The 21,232-nt window shown below is 39.4% G+C and overlaps 1 protein-coding gene across 1 annotated transcript in view; it reads right to left on the bottom strand.

The window, feature by feature from the left end:
* Positions 1 to 7,932: 7,932 nt before the first annotated feature.
* The window catches only part of LOC121391265, a 69,056-nt gene continuing 55,756 nt past the window's right edge, over positions 7,933 to 21,232 (bottom strand). Inside the window, exons 2-4 of the mRNA XM_041522955.1 lie at positions 15,491 to 16,412; positions 13,102 to 13,216; positions 7,933 to 8,465 (exon numbers count right to left, since the gene is read on the bottom strand). Coding sequence (XP_041378889.1) covers positions 8,374 to 8,465; positions 13,102 to 13,216; positions 15,491 to 16,357 — 1,074 coding nt within the window. The 5' untranslated portion in view covers positions 16,358 to 16,412 and the 3' untranslated portion in view covers positions 7,933 to 8,373. The remainder of the gene's footprint in view (positions 8,466 to 13,101; positions 13,217 to 15,490; positions 16,413 to 21,232) is intronic.

Here is a 21,232-nt window from a genome sequence, read left to right as displayed (position 1 = left end):
GTACGTTACTTGACTTTTGTTGGGTAGAAGTCCGTAGACACAAGGAATAGACTGTGATCCACAGAGTGCATGGATGGTATATAACTGGAAGAAAAGTTCTGGCACGATTTTAAAAGTTCCATCCATTAACCAATGACGGGCTGTGGATAGGATTTGTAAATTACGTTGAATGGTATATATTAGCATACGTGGTTCTTCACCTGGGCCACTGTCATGTAGGAGAAACTGATGTCCATCATTTGTTTTCTGATACCGTTCCGGAATAACAAGATCATTCACATGTTGTGGTACTGCTATAGGATGACTGGCTTGTAGCTTAGTTCTGCGGAAGGCTCTTCGAATTGTCCTGACTGGCGGCAGTTGAGTGGCAGCAACTGCAATTACATTAATTATAATATATTTCCTCCTCCTCTATATGATTTGTAGCATATATGTTTCGTTGGAACAGCAAGGTAGTAAAACAGCAATAGAAAATAAATAATAATAATAATAATGTTCCACAAAATAGTTGTGACATATATGTCACAGTGGGTTCTTAAATCATAACGATAATAAGTACATTATTTATCTACAATATTCTGATATATATATATATAAATTGTATATATATTTACCTTCAGAAACAGTAGTCATATGTTGACTGATCACTTGTTAAGGAGTTTCCAATGTGTTGACAGCCCTGTCTTTCATGTCAGCTCTGACTTTCAATGCTTCAGGCCTGCCTACCACTGGAGCATGTGTATGTTCGTTAACATAACCAACAATGTCCCCACATAAAACTTTAATTTTCGCCTTGCACTGCCCACTGTTGTGTTTTCCATTTTTGCGTAACTCGCATTCATACGAAATGACTCCATTTGCAAGATTCTTCTGTTTTACATAAATGTATCCTTCATGGACTATTTTAGTTTGACCCTTGGTGGATTTCAAGTTATCCATGGTCTGCAGTAAATGATATTTTTAATGTTTGTACTTTGTTATTCAGGGTACTGGACAGCTACAGTCACACTAATTACCTAGGTTGATTTAACAACTAACATCTTGATTGTTTCTTTACTGTAGTTCCTTACTTGCTAATTGGATTAAGAGGATTAGCAAGTAACATATCACTACTTCAAACATTGTTCTTTTAGTAGATAATACAATTTGTTGATCTAACAAAAAAAGGAATAGGTGGCTATGAGGGCTTCTTCACCGGCAATTAAATCAAGAGGATTAGAAAGGATTAGAGGATTAGAAAGTAACTCTACTACTGCAAGTGAACCATTTTAGTGTCTGTTAAAACAGTCAATTTAAGTATTGAAGGGGAGAATATACCAGGGGGGATATGTACCAGGGAGGGATATGTACCAGGGGGGAAATGACCAGGGGGGAAATGATCGGGTGGAATTTACCAGGGGGGAAATGCCCGGGGGGGGGGGGATGCCCTAGAACCAGCTGAGGTGTGTACCCAGGACAGCGTGATTGAACCTTAATTGGATATAAGCTCAAAAATAAGTTGAAATGAAAATGAGAGAAAGAGGGAGCTGTTAAGTAGGTATGAAAGCCACTGCCCATAGTCTGAAAATAGACCGGAAGTAATCAGCAATCTTCCAGGTTGGTTGAGAGACCCCAGAAGACCAATAACTGAACAATTTACACTTGTGTGATTTGAACGTTCAAATCCTACGGCAAGTGGAATATTACAATCAATTTACTCCTTTATTATTTATTACACAGAAAGCTCGCGGTGCAATACAAGGATTGTAGACTGTCATAATGTGTTCTGTTTATATTCTTGTTACATAGCCTTGATATTGTCCAAATTACATCCCTAACGGGACGACCCATATTTAAATACCATATTGAACTCGATGTATTCAGTAATAGATGATAGCCGTTATGACTAAAAAAACACCCAAGTTCAGTCTTCAATGCTTTAATATGTCATATGTTATCCAGATTTGAACTATACTCTTCAAAAAAAGAAGAAGAAACTTTACATTGATTTTCAAAGTTTAATAATAAAAAACCCAACCCTGGTAGACATGCCAAGCAACCAAGCATCAAGACGCCATGGAAAAGGGGATTACTCTGTACATGTCCGAAACAGTATCTCTGGGAATCCACTTCAAACATGTACACAGACATATGTGTGACACAGGGGTGGGCAAAATGTCAGTATCGGTTATGACCACCACAAGCTCTGATGATAGCTTGACAACGGCGACGGATGGAAGCAATCAAATCAGGTGGATTGTGCTGCTACTCATGCTGCAGTGTCGTAAGAAGTTGCGTAAGTGTCTGGGGTGGTGGATTCCTCCGGCGCACATTCTCATCCAGTGCATCCGATAGATGTTCTATTGGGTATAAATCCGACGAACGGGCAGGCCAAGGTAATGTCTGGACGTTGTGGTGCTGATAAAACTCCTGACTAAAGCCCAGTACTCACGTGAACGATTTTTTTTGTACAACTGCGGTACGACTAAAAAATCGTACAGCCGTGCGATTCCCGTATGAATTACCTAGGGTTTCATCCCCCGCGCAGTCTCACTCGTGCAACTGCCGTGCAACTGCCTTTCTGCACCGGGCTCGCACGAGATTCGCACAGGTTGCACGGCAGTCTGATAAATGTCGCACGAGAGTCGCTGGGGGGGGGGGGGGGGGGGTCCGCTGGGAGTCGTGCGACCTATCATACTGCCGTGCGACTGCTGTGCAACCCCCATGCGACCAATGCGAACCGTGTGACAGCCGTATGGACGTTTTTAACATTTGAAAAACACTCGCGCCGGCATGCGACCGTCCGAATTACACACGACACTCCTACAACCTGTGCCAATCACCAACATACTGCCGTGCGACTCTCATACGCCCTGTACGATTTGGTAGTCGCACAGAATTCGCGTAGAAAATCGTTCAAATGAGAACGGGGCATAACACCTGCAACATGTTGTCTGGCACTGCCATGCTGAAACATTCCAAGGTTGATGTTCATGTGCGGAATGACGTGATGCTGCAGGACCTCGTCTCGATATCTGATGCCCGTCAGTGCACCTGTCACATGCCCAAGAGTCGTCCTACCACCATGATAGTGTGATGCCCACACCATGACACTGCCACCACCAAAACGGTCGACTTGTTGCACGCAGTTTGGAGCATAACGTTCCCCTCGACGTCTATAGACGTGTGCGTCCATCAGCACGTGACAGGAGAAAACGAGACTCATCTGAGAACAAAGCAGTCCTCCACCTGGCACGTGTCCATCTCACCCTCTTCTGGCACCACTGCAGACGATCTGCTAAGTGACGTAAGGTCAAAACGTTACGTCACACTGGTCTTCTAGGGGAAATTCCTGCCTCCCTCAGCTGATTACAAACTGTCTGGTCAGAAATTCTGCATAGTCCAGGGATTTGTGTCGCTGTGGTTGTTGCTGTTGTGGTTCGATTTCGAAGATGACACATCTGGATGGATGTATCGATCTTGAGCGGCGGTGGTTACTCTGGGACGACCTGACCGTGACCTGTCATTAACACTCTGAGTGGTGTTGTACCGTGCCATTAAAGCAGAGATGGTCTGTCTGAAGACGCCAATGTGCCTTGCCACAGCTTGTTGAGTTGCCCTTGCTTGCAATCTCCCAATGGCATTATTGCGTTGAGCTGACGTAAATCTTGGCATTATTGCGTTACCTACAGTGTCGTTACGCGGTCTGTTTGAATCACTGTTGATGTGGCCTTTTATGCCCAACCAACAGAGGGTTCAGCATGTAAAGTTACAGAACTTCATGATGCACGTGCTTCTCTAAGGATTGCGCTTTTGCGCTTGAATACAAACGTTGACTATGGCTACGTTTATGCGAATCGAACGTGTTTTATAGTGTTTTTACATCACCATTCGCTGACTTACTTGGTTGTCTTTACGATGTCTTTGATTCTGTAAAAAGAATCCGATAGCATTATTTTTTTTACCAATGTCGTTTCTTTTTTAGAAGAGTATATGTTTTTATATAATCCACACCACTGCAATTTAAAGATCGAAGTAATGTTTACGACTGCATCTCTGGTCCATTATATGTAACATACCGTAGTTTTCTCTAGTAATTAATACGTCTGGAGTTACTGTATATGGATTCCTTTGTCTGACTAATGGAAATATTCAGACTAGCTAATGTATGATGGAAATGCGCTGTACATCATGCTAATTTTTAAAATCCAATATGTCCGTCCTATAAACCTTGATAAACACCATGTCAGATTGTATTTGCTTTTTAAGTTTATGAGACGAGAAACTATATACACAATTCCTACCTTAAAATATTATATGTTGGGTTTTCTTTTTGTATCCCGACTAATGTTCAGCGGACCCCCCCCCCCCCCCCCCCCCCCAAAAAAAAAAAAAAAAAAAAAAAAAAAAAAAAAAATAATAATAATAATAATATAATAATAATAATAATAATAATAATAAAAATAATAAAAAAAGATTAAAAAAAAGAAAAAAGAAAAAAAGAAAAAAGGTATTAGCCATCGTTGTTGATCAAGCAAACAGGCTCCAACCATTAATTGTTTAGAGAAATTATTAAAAAGTTTGTTTTGTTTAACGACACAACTAGAGCTTATTGATTTATTAATCATTGGCTATTTGATGTCAAACATTTGGTACATCTGACACGTAGTCAGAGTAAACCCTCTACATTTTTCCTAATGCAGCAAGGGATCTTTTATATGTACTTTCCAACAGACAAGAAGAACAACCGTTGATATACCAGTCGTGGTGCACTGGCTGGAACGAGGAATAGCCCGATATTACGATTTAAAATAAACTACAAACATTATCACACGGTCGCAACCATACTAGATATATTGCTACTGGCATTATAAACAAGAAAATGTATTTAATATGTAGTTTTAGTCGCCAAAAAGACTTTTTTAGTCTTTATAATGGCTGCAAACTCAGGACTGTTGTTGTTCTTCATCGCCACTTATGTGTGTGGTGTTGAACAGGGTTGGGAAACACTGATCTAATATGCTACTTGGTGACTCCAGATTCGGTGCTTATAAAACTTTTACAGTCTAGACTCGAAACTCTAATAGAGTCTGAGACACTAATGTCATGACAACGCCATACAAATTGTATGCATGTGACGTATTAGAGATTGAGTCTGGACTCTAAAACATTATATAAGCACGGGCCCTGGTGCTTATAAAACGTTTAGTCTAGACCCGAGACTCTAATAGAGTCTGAAATACTAATGTAATGACAACGTCATACAAATTGTCTGCTTGTGACGTCATTAGAGATTAAGTCTGGACTGGGTTTTATAAGCACGGGCCCTGGCGACCATTATCACTTTCTCTGTTTAATATGAGATGTACGATGGCTGATTTCCGCCAAAATCACTACTTTTAGTATGGCGTTTTAATGCCGTAATAGGGCATTATAACGCCGTATTACAGCGTTATAATGCCCTCTTACGGCGTTATAACGCACTATTACTGCATTATAACGCCCTATTTTACGGCATATTAACGCCATAATTTACGGCGTTAATTCGCTATAATGTGGTTAATTTGACCAAATATGATATAACATCTAGTAGTTATATTTGATCCCCCCCCCCCCCCCCCCCCCCTTTAATAAAACAGATGTTTTAATGTAGTTTACATGGTTTCCTTTCTTTCAACATACTACATGCCAGTATTTTAAAGACAGTATACGGTGAAACATTATTTCAATTAGCGCCTTGAACAGATTTATAGTGATGACCTTTAGTGACCTCAGAATGACCTTGATATTCGTTAGAAAAAATGGCACCATATTTTTTTCTGAATCTGTATACAATAATGATTATTAATATCATTGGTTCCAAAAATTAACATGAAATTCCCACGGGACCTATTTTAACTACATATGCCCCTACACTATTATAGAGAATTAACGCCGTAAATTATGGCGTTAATATGCAGTAAAATAGGGCGTTATAATGCAGTAATAGTGCATTATAACGCCGTACTAAAAGTATTTGTTTGTGGTAGGAAGGTGTGGGTAAACATAATATAAGATTGCAACTTTTTAGTACGGCGTTATAACGCCATATACAGCATTATAATGCCCTATACAGCATTACAACGCCCTAAATTAGAGCGTTGTAATGCCGTAAAATAAGGCGTTATAACGCTGTATAGGGCATTATAATGCTGTATATGGCGTTATAACGCCGTGCTAAAAAGTTGTAAGTTTGTTTGGCGGAGACTCTAACAGAGTTTGAGATTGAGATTGAGTCTGGACTGGGCTTTATAAACACGGGCCCTGGCGACCATTATCACTTTCTCTGTTTAATATGAGATGTAATGCTTGCGTAATCTATACGACTAATAACATAAATATCCACACCAACGCTTTATTTCAATCTTAATTAATTTAACTAAGTTTTAAAAATCATTTTTTCCAGTCCGTGAATAACAATGTCTGTCAAAAAGAAGAAGAAAAACGTTTGTTTACTTTAACGACACCACTAGAGCACATTGATTTATCAATCATCCGCTATTGGATGTCAAACATTTAGTAATTTTGATATATAGTCTTTGAAAGGAAACCCGCTACATTGTTACATTAGTAGCAAGGGATATTTTATATGCACCATTCCACAGACAGGATAGCACATACCACGTCCTTTGATATACCAATTGTGGTGCACTGGCTGGAATGAGAAATAGCTCAATCGGCCCACCGATGGGGCAATGTCTGTAACGTATATCAGCACATATAGTTATGTTTTATCAGTTCAAACAGATTTGATGACCAGCACAATGCTATTACATATATGATGGAGATTTGTTTTCAATCTTCATTTGTAATGTCATAAAGATCGACAACCCGTTGACCTTTTACTTTATTTTGTTCCCACCTGTCCATAATATCTTGCATTTCAAAACCGTAGTATATGCAGTCCTGTCTGTGATAAAAAGTGTGTTTGTGGCAGATAACTTAACTTCAATAATGTGGCAATGTTTGACGCCTGGTAATCATTGTTCAAACTGTATACCAACAGAAAAAAAACATTCATTTGTTAAATCTAGTACTAGCTTTAAAGAGACCGGCACTAGTTTTTAAACACTAAGGCATATTTTTCACCTAGACTCTAGTTTCAACCTGTAAATGGACACTAAATTTAGTTAATTTACAAACCTGTAACAAATTTGGATATAACAGAGTGAAACAAGAGTCGATGACGTTAAAATACCATTAAAAATAGACTAAAACGCGACTCCATAACCGTTACTTCTCAGACCCAGGTGCGTTTTTAAAGGGACATTCCTGAGTTTGTTGCAATGTTTTAAGATATTATCGACTAATAAAATAGTTCTACGAGTAAACTTACATATTAAATATATTTTCTTGTTTAGAATATTAGTGGCTGTATATTAAACGTGTTTATGCTAGTTCTAATATTTGTACTAGGTTAATTTTCATTTTATTTCCTAAAAAATATTTTACAATGCAGCAAACTCGGGAATGTCCCTTTAAAAATATGAAACATGCATTTTGTGGTGTTAGAAACACCAGGATGACCAGAAACACTTCGGTTGTACGGAAATGGATAATCTAAGCAATACAATATAAGTAATGTTTGATTTCAGTGATCATAAACGGCTCTAATAGTGAACTATCTGCCTTAGCGTTTTAAAACTTGGATCTGTCCCTTTAATGGTATACCAGTAACATCTATCAATACCCAGAGGGGGTTAAGGGGCCAGCGTATACTTTTTTTAAAAATGAAAAATGTCGATCAACATTTTTCATTTGGGGATGTACACTTAGGGGGAGGGAGGGAGTGTGGGGGGGGGGGGGGGGGGGGTGGTCAAAAGTGCACTCTTTGTACACTTGTGAAAATGTAGAAAATTATGGACGGCCCCTAAGTCGGACAATGTTGTACAGTAATAGCCCAGTTCGATAAGAAAGTGATAGTACATTTATTCCAATGCGAATGCTCTGACAAAAAACCACACATCTAACACAAGATGGAAGGAAAACACAATAAACAACAACACGATATCGTGAGCGTCAGAAAATATATGCAAACCAGAAAGAGCCACAACAGGTGGTAGCGGATGAATTGCAGGAACACAACGGTGAAAAAACCCAACACGAAATACATCTGGTGATGTCACAGAGTCGGCCCATTTAAAACAAAATGTTTACATTTCAAGAACGTCACATGATGTAAAAACGGGTCCGTTATGTTACTTTTTTTCTTTTTTTTGAGGATTGAGGAAACAAATACCTCATTTAAAAGTTACGATTTTCAATTTTGTGTACATAACATTATATTTAAACATGCTTCTTTTTTTGTGTATGCACTTCTTGATGTTCGGATTTTGTGGACGTTCCTTGGCTGATTTATTTAATCTTCATCGCTTTCGACGACTTCCGCTTCTTCATTATTTCCATTGGTTCTTCATGCCAAAATCCCCCCAGTGGATTACTAGTATCTGTTAAAAACAACAACGAGAAATTAGTGAAGCACAAACCTAAAATCCCCCTTACAAACATTAACACATATATAATGTTTATATAGAACGAAACTGTTTTAATATCAAAAGTAAAGTTTGCTTTATTTAACAACGCCACTAGGTTTTTTTTTGATCTTATCATCGGCTATTGCAGGTCAAACATATAGTCATTCTGACACTATTTTTTTTTATAGAGGAAACCCGCTGTCGCCACATAGGCTACTCTTTTACGACAGGCAGCAAGGAATCTTTTATTTGCGCTTCCCACAGGCAGGATAGCACAAACCATGGCCTTTGTTGAACCAGTTATGGATCACTGGTCGGTGCAAGTGGTTTTACACCTACCCATTGAGCCTTGCGGAGCACTCACTCAGGGTTTGGAGTCGGTATCTGGATTAAAAATCCCATGCCTCGACTGGATCCGAACCCAGTACCTACCAGCCTGTAGACCGATGGCCTAACCACGACGCCACCGAGGCCGGTCAAATAATATGTATGCATAACGGCCACTCAGTTATCCAGCAAAAGTAGTTGCTATGGAAAGGTGGCCTTTAAATACGCAATAAGACATGATAACAATGACGATATTGATGATGATGATGATAATAATGATATGATGATGCTGATATGATGATGACGATGATGATGACAGTGATGATGACGATTTAATACTGCCAAATAACTGTCCCAGTAAGAATCAGCTTCAAGGCTGGTAGATACAAGGTTCGCGTCCAATTACCGTCTTCAGCCCAGAGTTTTATATGTCCAGTGTGGAGGGGTAAGGTCACTGTATAGAGTTATCACCCACTAACCACTAACTACTAACCCTTACCCTGCATAGTCAGACAGTGCAAACTTACCTTTCACTAACCGCTAACTATTAACCCCTGCTCTGCACAAACATATAGTGCAAACCTATTTCTCTCTAACAACTATTAACCCCTGCCCTGCATGGACATACAGTGCAAACGTATCTCTCTTTAACAGCTAACTATTAACCCCTGCCCTGCGTGGACATACAGTGCAAACGTATCTCTTTCTAACAACTAACTATTAACCCCTGCCCTGCATGGTCATACAGTGCAAACCCATTTCTCTCTAACAACTATTAACCCCTGCCCTGCATGGACATACAGTGCAAACGTATCTCTTTCTAACAACTAACTATTAACCCCTTCCCTGCATGGACATACAGTGCAGACGTATCACTCTCTAACAACTGACTATTAACCCCTGCCCTGCATGGACATACAGTGCAAACCTATCTCTCTCTAACAACTAACTATTAACCCCTGCCCTGCATGGACATACAGTGCAAACGTATCTCTCTATAACAACTAACTATTAACCCCTGCCCTGCATGAACATACAGTGCAAACGTATCTCTCTCTAACAACTAACTATTAACCCCTGCCCTACGTGGACATACAGTGCAAACCTATCTCTCTCTAACAACTAACTATTAACCCCTGCCCTGCATGGACATACAGTGCAAACGTATCTCTCTATAACAACTAACTATTAACCCCTGCCCTGCATGAACATACAGTGCAAACGTATCTCTCTCTAACAACTAACTATTAACCCCTGCCCTACGTGGACATACAGTGCAAACCTATCTCTCTCTCTAACAACTAGCTATTAACCCCTGCCCTGCATAGACATATAGTGCAAACTTATCTTTCTAACAACTATTAACCCCTGCCCTGCATGGACATACAGTGCAAACTTATCTTTCTAACAACTAACTATTAACCCCTGCCCTGCATGGACATACAGTGCAAACGTATCTCTCTTTAACAACTAACTATTAACCCCTGCCCTGCATGGACATACGATGAAAACGTCTCTCTCTAACAACTAACTATTAACCCCTGCCCTGCATGGTCATACAGTGCAAACGTATCTCTCTCTAACAACTAACAGCTATTAACCACTGCCCTGCATGGACATACAGTGCCGACTTATCTCTCACTAACCAATATTAACCCTTACCCTGCATAGTTAGATAGTGCTATTATTTCATCATCCTGTAAACCATCTTGTAATTTTTATTCAGTTTATAATTATGTATCTTCCTCAAACGCCGTTTTGAAACAGCGTGGATGTAATAAAGCTCTGTTCTGTTCTGTTCTGTTCCAGGAGGAAGTGTCTAGGTGTTAACTAAATGCCAACGTGGAAATAAAACAAAACACAAGACAAGATTGACAGTTAAATAATCAGTTGGAGATGAACAAAGAAAAAAAAAAAAAAAAAAAAAAAAAACAAGAAAGAAAAAAAGAAGAAGAAGAAGATCTAGAACAGTTACTTAGTTTCGAACACTTTGTTATACCACCAGTAGGCCGTGATACGAGGAGAAAATAACGTCTGTGCACCGGAAAAGAACCCGTGAACTTTATATAACAGACATGATGGATGACTTCTTTGCATTTTTTAAGCCTCGAGAAGCTCAACAAGAACATACTTTTCTTGATTCCAAGAGCATGGTTTAAATAGTGCCAGCAGAACAAAAGTGTTAAGACTGCCTGACCTTGTTTTAAGAGTAGTGTGTTGCTTTTAGACAAATTTATTTTAAATGGTTATTTAGTTTTTAATTATAAAATAAAACTATTAAATTTCCTGTTTAAAGTTGACGATAATTCAACACCATTATTAAACGAATGAATTCTTACTTATTTTCACTGAAATCAATGGAAAATTGTTGTTATTTTCATTGAATAGTTGCTGTTATTTTTACTGTTAAATCAATGAAGAGGTTTTCTTCTGTTATTTCCATTCATTAGTCCATGAAGAGTTGCTGCTATTTTCATATTTATATCAAAGAAGAGATTTTTTATTATTGTCATTGTTAAACTAATGAAGAATTGCTGTTATTGTCATTGTTAACTAAATGAAGAGTTGTTATTATTTTCATTGTTAAGTCAATGAATAGTTACTGTTATTTCCATTGTTAAATAAGTGAAGAATTGCATTTATCTTCATTATTAAATCAATACAACGTTGCCACTATCATAGTTATATCACCGAGAAGCTGCCTTTGTCTTCATCAGTGGGATGTTGTCGTTATTTGTATTGACAAATCAATGAAATGGTGTTAACCATGGCTAAATTGCAAACTGAGAAAGAAGTTGCCATTTAAAGATACTTCCTGCTATTTGCATAACAGTAGTATGTATGACGGCAGCGCGTTAATGCTCAAACAAAAACACCACTCATTGCAGTCTCCATAACCATTGCCGTCAAAGTACACTGACAGTGCTCACATTGAGGTGGAGGATCTTTCTTCAAGATAAATGAATGGGTCAGGTAAGTAAGACCGATTCGGGCATGACACAAGACTAGTTCATCCTTCCTGCACTGTCTATAGGAGGACTGCCACTCTCCCAAGACTGGCTTGATAGCATGAATCTTGTTCGCAATCGCACCGTCCCAATCATGTTGCAAAGTCGAAAAGATAAATTGGTTGATACTATGTCACACAATAGCCGCTGGGGTGCTTATAAATGAACACGCCCTTTATTTTCGTTACCTATCCCATCGTTGAGACGTCTACATTTAATTCGAAATCTTTCTTTCATGAAGGTATTTTCTTACGAGATTTTGAGAGAGACGGTAAAGATACAGGAATTGTATCTTTTGAATATTTCGTAATCATCAGTGCAAAACAGAGAAACTGTCAGTACTAGCATAGTTCATGCCAGTGAAGTGATACAGATACTCGTAATGTCTATGTAGTCCAGGAGCCAAGTCTAAAAAGAGGCCTAGGGAAATGGTAGAGCACAGCTCCCACTACACAGTTGGTTTGTCACTTTAAGTTGCTTGGTTGATGCCTCTGAAACATTCCCAACCCTGATGTAGAGTTGAATTCTGGCAGCAACAATAGGTGACAGTGATAATAATGATGACGCAACCTCTAACAACAAATGCCATGTACTGAGACGGCTGCGTATTAGGTAGTACTAAACCAAATAACTTCCGGCTTGATAAAGTTCGAGGTACACCGACTTTTGATAGAGAAGTAAACACCACACATCTTGTGACTGGTGATAAATGTGTGTGTTGGTTGTAAAAAGGTTTTATCTAGGCACAAAATGTATGCAATTTTATTTCATGTAGTATCACTGTGTGAAGTAGCCTTGTGCTTTTGAACATATATGGGGTGCCTGTAAGAAAAAGTACTCAAATTTTGTGCGGAACTACGGTAGTCATAGACACTACCCGTTATCTCTGAAATGAGCAGCTTGACCCTATTTTTTTTTTCAGTTTCACTTTAACGGTGAGGGGTTGTAGAATTTATATCGGTGATGTTTATGTCAATTGATACGCTGTAGGTAGGTGTTTTAGCCATATATATGTCACTATTGTCGTCTATAGGATTTGATTTGGTAGTATACACCCTATTACACATTATGTTCGCCTTTACCACAGTTGGACACCCAATAGACGATGTATTTTCGTGCTGTGGTCTCTTTAAACATCCATTCATTCATTATACACCCATTTAGTTCTGTGACGTCAGACCCCGTCACAGCCCGGTGACTCGTCAGAGCCGGTCAGAGACCATGATAATGATGATGACAATGATGGTGACAGTGAAGTGATTCTGACGTCTTACCTGCCGATGACACTGACAGCGGAACGCAGCGATTGGTGGAACACTCATAAAGACCGTAACACAGGCAGTCGTCATCGCCAAAACACGTCTTCTTGTCTATTACGTCACAATCTCTCTGCAATTAAAACAAACACTACATAGTGGATAATACATGAGTGGCCGTTGGGTACCATTTATTTCACAACGAGTTGTTTTAAAATGTATCTAACGAGCGAAATAGAGAATAATACATGATAAATGGTATCTAACGGACACGAATGTATTATTATATTTCTTACATATCCTCAAAAACCAGGTTTTAAGAACATTTTAACATCTTTTTCGACTAAAAGTTATTTACAGCCGTTGCACTTGTATCTAACTTAAGCGTCACTGACACATGATTGTCAGATTAACTATACGTCACAGTGTAATCTATTTTCACCGAGTTGTTTTTCATTGGATGAATGTCACACTGGTGACCTGGGCCTCATCTAGGAGCAGCCAGTCGTGTCTTGAAATTGTTAACACACGTACGTGTGTAAACAACCATGTGTCACCAAAAATATCAGATGATGTTCTCACCAACCGGTGTGTAAGAAATGTACTTACATCGCGAAAACATCACGCATCTTTACTGCTTTCATTATTACATTTTTGTTGCTGTTGTTTTAGAATTAAAGGGACATTCCTGAGTTTGCTGCAGTTTTAAAGATGTTATGGACTAACAGAGACTTTTTGACGACTGTAATTACATATAAAATTAAAAAACATTCTGCATAAAATATTAGTGGCTGTATATTAAACGTGTTTCTGATCGTTCTAATATTTGTACTAGGTTAAATTTCATTTTATTTCTTAATAAAGATTTTTTCGTACGTACGAAATTATTTCAAGACAAAATCCAGTTTGGGCTTCTTAGAAATATTAAGACGACCAGAAACACCTTGAATATACAGACACTGTTATTCTAAACAAGAAAATATATTTAATATGTTAGTTTAACCGTAGAAGTATTTTATTATTCGGAAACATCTTACAATGTAGAAAACTCGGGAATGTCCCTTTAATAAATAATAGCAATGTTCTGGTTTGAATTGATCTTATTATCCTACTTATCATTATAATGTGCTCATGTTCTTTTGTTTGCCTTGCCAATAAAAGATGGCAAATATTTATATCGATTCTGTAATTATATGCTTGCTTAATTTTCTCTATATCCGTAGGAATATATAATTATATATACACTGGTGGCACCTAAGTCTGCGCACCTAAGCATTTGTGTTATATTTTAAAGTTAAAATATCTATTTAAAAATATTTGTTTCACCGCCACAGTACAATGGAACAATAAACGTGTTACAACTAAAGTTATTTTAATTTTAATGTTTTTTAAACTCAAGTAATGAGCACATTTTTAGTGAATTTAGTGAATTAAATTAACGTTGTTTGTTTGTTTACAAAAATACCCCGACACTTGTTTCAAGACGTAATGTAACGTCATTAACGTGCGCAGACTTTTGTGCCGCGCAGACAAAGGTGACATGAGTGTATATATATGCTAATATTAGTTTTATCATGATCAAATGTACATTGCAGATAGTGTCTATTTTGTCAATACATATCTGTGTCAAGGCGTTTGTATACTGAAATACGTTTAAGTTTGTTTTATTTAACACCACTTGGGCACATTGATTTATTAATCATCGGCTATTGGATGTCAAACATTTGGTAATTCTGACGTATAGTCTTAGAAAGGAAACCCGCTACATTTTTGCATTAGTAGCAAGGGATCTTTTATATGCATCACCCCACAGACACCGGCCTCGGTGGCGTCGTGGTAGGTCATCGGTCTACAGGCTGGTAGGTACTGGGTTCGGATCCCAGTTGAGGCATGGGATTTTTAATCCAGATACCGACTCCAAACCCTGAGTGAGTGCTCCGCAAGGCTCAATGGGTAGGTGTAAACCACTTGCACCGACCAGTGATCCATAACTGGTTCAACAAAGGCCATGGTTTGTGCTATCCTGCCTGTGGGAAGCGCAAATAAAAGATCCCTTGCTGCTAATCGGAAGAGTAGCCCATATAGTGGCGACAGCGGGTTTCCTCTCAAAATCTGTGTGGTCCTTAACCATATGGCTGACGCCATATAACCGTAAAATAAAATGTGTTGAGTGCGTCGTTAAATAAAACCTTTTTTTTTTTTTTTTTTTCCACCCCACAGACAAGATTGCACATACCACGGCCGAGAAATAGCCTAATGGGCCCACCGACGGGGATCCATGCCAAGTGGACCGCGCATCAAGCGAACGCTTTACAGCTGGGCTACGTTCCGCCCCGTATACTGAAATCAACATCCTAAGCTATCACGCTGTTCGAAAAATTATCACGAAAACAGAAATTTTACTTACTGATTCGTCCACAAAATGACCCTCAAAGGACTGGACAGCTCCGAAACTACCCTTTATCTGGCCACTTCCGGCGTTCATCCAGAGGTCGCCACCCTGCTCTTGAGGAGTGACGTCACTATCGCTGAAGTAGTGCGGCCCGCCCATGTCGAACGACCCCCCGAATTGTTGTTCCTTGCTGTCAGCTGGCATCATATCAAAATACTGATAACTGCCGAATCCTTCAAATGCATTAGATTTAGGAAGACCGCTGTTTCTGTGTGTTGGGTTTCCCTTGTGGGTGGGTTGTAGTAACTTGATGTCGTGTACCCGGGTGTTCTTGTGCACCTGTAGTTTGTGGATACTCGGTGAAATCAGCCGAGGAAGACCTTCGTCTTTCCCGTGTCCTTCTCTGGTCGGATCCTTCTGTCCTTTCGTTTGAGCGACACCAGGAGTGGAGTGAGACTTGTGGTCGAACGAAACTATGGAATCCAGCACTTCGGGGTGCAATGCATATTGCAGGCCGCTTCTAATCTGGGCCGCGGGGAGCCAGCTGTTTACAAGACTCTTCTCTTTCTGGCGTTTTCTAGATATTTTACTCGGCTTTTTCTTCGAAGCCAGTCCCATTTCCTTGCCGAACAGCTGGCTGCGAACATTTGTTAACCTATCAAGTTTGCTCGCTATGTCGTGAGCGAGCGGCCATCGCAAAACCTGCCACGGATTGTAGTGGAAAAGGAATGGTCCGTTTCTAAAGAGTTGCTGAGACTTCAACGAAACAGTGTGTCCTTGGTGAGGAGCGGTGGACAGCGAAAGCGCACTGACGGCGGGCAGTCGGAGCAGCTGAAGAATTAATACACCAGACTGAGCCCAAACCCGCAACCAAGAATTCATTCCGGGTGCTGTTCGTCGTCACAGTATTGTCTTAAAAACACCCTCTTACCACTTTCTGAAACAGAGAGAAAGGAATACCATTAGAACATTAATAAAACTGCGGCTGTTTGCGGCCAATATAATTTTGTAATTAACTTTCTTGTTTTTAAAAATTATTTTCGTGCTTATATCCAATTAAGTTTCAAGCACGCAAATCAGCTGTCTGGGCTGTTTGTCCAGGACAATGGGTTGGTTGTTAGTTGGTTAGTGGTTAGAGAGAGAGAGAGAGAGAGAGAGAGAGAGAGAGAGAGAGAGAGAGAGAGAGAGAGAGAGAGAGAGAGAGAGAGAGAGAGAGAGAGAGAGAGAGAAGAAGAAGAAGAAGAAGGTGGTGTAGTGGTCTTACACCTTTCCATTGAGTCGTTAAAACTCGCTCTGGGTGGCAGCCGGTACTGGGCTGCGAACCCTGTACCTACCAGCCATATGCCCAATGGCTTAACCACGACACCACCGAGGCCGGTGTTATTTACTTGTTACCACGCTTGGTTGAGATGTCGAGTGACGTCACCCGCTGCCACCATGTAATGTCCAGTTCTGTCAACTGGCAAGCAGTAATGTGTCTTTTCTATCCACTTTGTCACAGACTGGACAGTACCTACCTTGATCTTTGGAATGCCATTCATTTGTAAGTTGGTTGGTGGATCTGTGCGTATGTTGTGTAGTGTGTATGTAGTATGTGCATGCATCTATAGTCTCTCTCTCTCTCTCTCTCTCTCTCTCTCTCTCTCTCTCTCTCTCTCTCTCTCTCTCTCTCTCTCTCTCTCTCTCTCTCACACACACACAAGCACAACACACACACACTTTCTCCTCTTCCCTTCTCCATCCCTCCCTCTCCCACCCCCTGTGTCCCCTCTCTCTCTCTCTCTCTCTCTCTCTCTCTCTCTCTCTCTCTCTCTCTCTCTCTCTCTCTCTCTCTCTCTCTCTCTCTCTCTCTCTCTCTCTGTGTGTGTGTGTGTGTGTGTGTGTGTGTCTCCGTGTGTATGTGTGAGTGAGTGAATGAGAGTGAGTTAGCCTGTGTGTGTCATGTCGAATTAATTTTAAATGAACATTTTGGTATGGACGTTTCCTCAAGTTACTCATCAAATCATTAAGAAAAACCGCCAAAAATTAATTAAAAAAAGACCTTGACGGTTTGTATTTAAACCTATAATATTGAGTATATTTTTCAATATTTCAGCATTTAGAATAGATGATTCCGTGCAACGCCATTCTTCCATTTCCTATAGCAGTCCAGAAGCATTAGATCAAAAGTGGACCCATCCATAAAAAAGGTAGTAGATTTTTCAGGATAGTTTGCTGAATGTGATTAGGAACAGCATATCAAAGGTTCCGTGGGTTCCCTGGTGTGCTTTCTTCGAGTATAACGATTATTGTAGCATATTCTATTGAAAAAGGATAGGTTTTGTTTTTCAAAAGAATATTTTTCCCCTTAAAATAAAAACTATTGCCTCTATTAAAGGCGCAGATCCTAGTTTCAACTCGTAAAAATGGACACTAAGTTTAGTTAATCTACAAACTTGTAACACATTTGGATAAAGTTAGAACAGAATGAAAGCAGAGTCTGTGACGTTAAAACCGGAAAATATCCTTTAAAAATAGACTAGAACTCGAATCAATAACCGCTACTTCTCGGACGCACGTGCGTTTTTAAAAATATGATTAATGCATTTTGTGGTATTAGAAACAACAGGATGACCAAAAACACTTCAGTTCTACGGAAATGGATAATCTAAACAATAAAACATAAGTGATGATTGATTTCAGTGATCATAAACGGCTCTAATAGTGAAAAATATGCCGTAGTGTTTAAAAACTAGCGTCTGTCCCTTTAATTTGAAAGCTGACACTGGAATGGGTTTTTATGGATTTTACCATATGACATAGCTATTTACTATCTATATGGCAAACTATTGTTTACAGAAATATTTCTCCCTAACATTGGTCCAAATCATAGGCAATTTGACTTCTTAGAATATAACACTTGTTATTACACATGCAGACCACAACATCCATGCATTTGCTTAATTATAACCTAAAAAACATAAAATGATGTCAACAGTAAAAAAAGTAAAGTTTGTTTTATTTAACGACACCACTAGAGCACATTGAGTTTTTTTATCTTATCATCGGCCAACATATGGTCATTCTGACACTGGTTTTTTAGAGGAAACCTGCTGTCGCCACATAGGCTACTCTTTTACGACAGGCAGCAATTGATCTTTTATTTGCACTTCCCACTTTCAGGATAGCACAAACCATGACCTTTGTTGAACCAGGTATGGATCACTGGTCGGTGCAAGTGGTTTACACCTACCCATTGAGCCTTGCGGAACACTCACTCAGGGTTTGGAGTCGGTATCTGGATTAAAAATCCCATGCCTCAACTGGGACCCGAAACCAGTACCTACCAGCCTGTATACCGATGGCTAACCACGACACCACCAAGGCCGGTCTGATGTCAACAGGGTAATATAAAAATATATTTAATGACAGCACTTTACAGTCATGTTACTTTGAGATTAAATATGATTAAAAATACAACAGTTAATCTAGTATAATGTAATTTTAATTATGTCACATAATACACGTAGAATGTGTGTCAACAATATACAGTATTAAGAGTATAATAACAAAGGCGGATCTAGAGGGGGGCAGGGCCCCCCCCCCTAAATTTTGCGATAGTTATAATTTTATTATATATTAATTTTCATTTTTTTACGATCCCCATCCAAACCTCCCCCAAAGTTCCCTTGGCATTCCACCTCATGTCATTTGCCCCCCCCCCCCCTCTAAATGGATTTTCTGGATCCGCCACTGAATAAGCTGGTTAGAGGTCACACCCCTCAGTCGCTCCCCGTGTTCAGAATGGCAATGTTGCAGTAAAGTGGACGCATATTTCAGAACATGTTATGCATGCTTTCCTACACGAACATACTTTTCTACATCCTTTTCTACATCCTTTTCTACATCCTGTTTTCTACAGCCATATCTTACGAAGTTGATCAGTATTGAGGGTGCAACAGGCTGATCTAGATGATTTTATTGCCAAATACATAACACAACTTGTGCTTATTTGAGTTACATAATAATAATAATAATAATAATAATAATAATAATAATAATAATAATAATAATAATAATATAAAAGCGACATGCCAAACGCGGTATTTTTACGCATAATATGTAACATAAGCAATTTATTTTTCGTGAATCGATCGCGTTTTAAAAGATGTTTTCTTTTTAGAAAGGAGGTGAAATTGTATTTTAAAATAAAAAAATGCATATATTTTATAGTATTCTTATCATAAATAGCTGGCGAAACGTGTTTACGGTAATTTTAACATTGTTGCTGAAATGGCCGAGTGGATAATATTGTTATCCACAGTCTTCCATAGATTCGCGTGCTGTAAGAGCCCATTCCGTCCCGTCGTCAAGAAGATACTTACTGTGCTCGGTGGTGGTTGTGAAGCAGTACCTTCTTAGGTATTTGAAAAAAAGTAAAGTTTGGTTTATTTTACCACACCTCTTGAGCACATTGATTTTTATCTTATCATCGGCTATTGGACGTCAAACATATGACCATTCTGACATATTTCTTTAGAGGAAACCCGCTGCTGCCACATAGGCTACTCTTTCCAATAAGCAGCAAGGGGTCTTTTATATGCACTTTCCCACAGATAGGACAGCACATACCACAGCCTTTGATTAACAAGTTGTGGACCACTGGTTGTAACGGAAAATAGCCCAAACTGCAAATGGGTCTACTGAGAAGGATCGATTCGATGACCGATCGCTTCACAGGTGGAAAATCACACCAAGGAACCTAGGAAACTTGTATTTGGTTGAAGCTTTATACGGTCTAAATCACACCCATAGGCCGATTTCACAACACAGACATTAGTCCGAATTCCCGCAGAGTTTAGTGACTGCGAAAATTCAGATGTAACAAATTACGAGGAAAGTAGAACAACATAACAGCTCTGAATTGTCTTATAGCCTCTAGGAAAACGATCTTTCCTCATTGATATTTAAGTGTACATGGCCTATTTAAATAACAAAATTATTTAATAATACGTATTCAGTCAAATGTTCAGCCCTAAATAAGCCCGCCTCTGATTTGCGTGTGTTATCAAAAACCTATTTGATGGTGTGTACGTAGTTCAAGGTTTACCGGCCTCGGTGGCGTCATGGTTAGGCCATCGGTCTACAGGCTGGTAGGTACTGGGTTCGGTTGATATGTATCAGTCAGCGACCTGTTACTGATTTATGGAAACCAGGATTTACTGCCACATCATGTAACGGATGAGTCAGACCCAAGACTGATGTAAGCATTCATCTTCTCTACCGGCCTCGGTGGCGTCGTGGTTAGGCCATCGGTCTACAGGCTGGTAGGTACTGGGTTCGGATCCCAGTCGAGGCATGGGATTTTTAATCCAGATACCGACTCGAAACCCTGAGTGAGTGCTCCGCAAGGCTCAATGGGTAGGTGTAAACCACTTGCACCGACCAGTGATCCATAACTGGTTCAACAAAGGCCATGGTTTGTGCTATCCTGCCTGTGGGAAGCGCAAATAAAATATCTCTTGCTGCTAATCGGAAAGAGTAGCCCATGAAGTGGCGACAGCGGGTTTCCTCTCAAAATCTGTGTGGTCCTTAACCATATGTCTGACGCCATATGACCGTAAATAAAATGTGTTGAGTGCGTCGTTAAATAGAACATTTATTATTATTTTATTTTTTTTGTCTTATAGCCTCTAGGGAAAATATCTTTCCTCATTGACATTTAAGTGTACATGACCTATTTAAATAACAAAATTATTTAATAACACGTATTCAGTA

The sequence above is a fragment of the Gigantopelta aegis genome, chromosome 3, assembly GCF_016097555.1.
Source record: "Gigantopelta aegis isolate Gae_Host chromosome 3, Gae_host_genome, whole genome shotgun sequence".
Lineage (NCBI taxonomy): Eukaryota > Metazoa > Mollusca > Gastropoda > Neomphalida > Peltospiridae > Gigantopelta > Gigantopelta aegis.
This window is presented reverse-complemented; position numbering and strand designations above follow the sequence as displayed.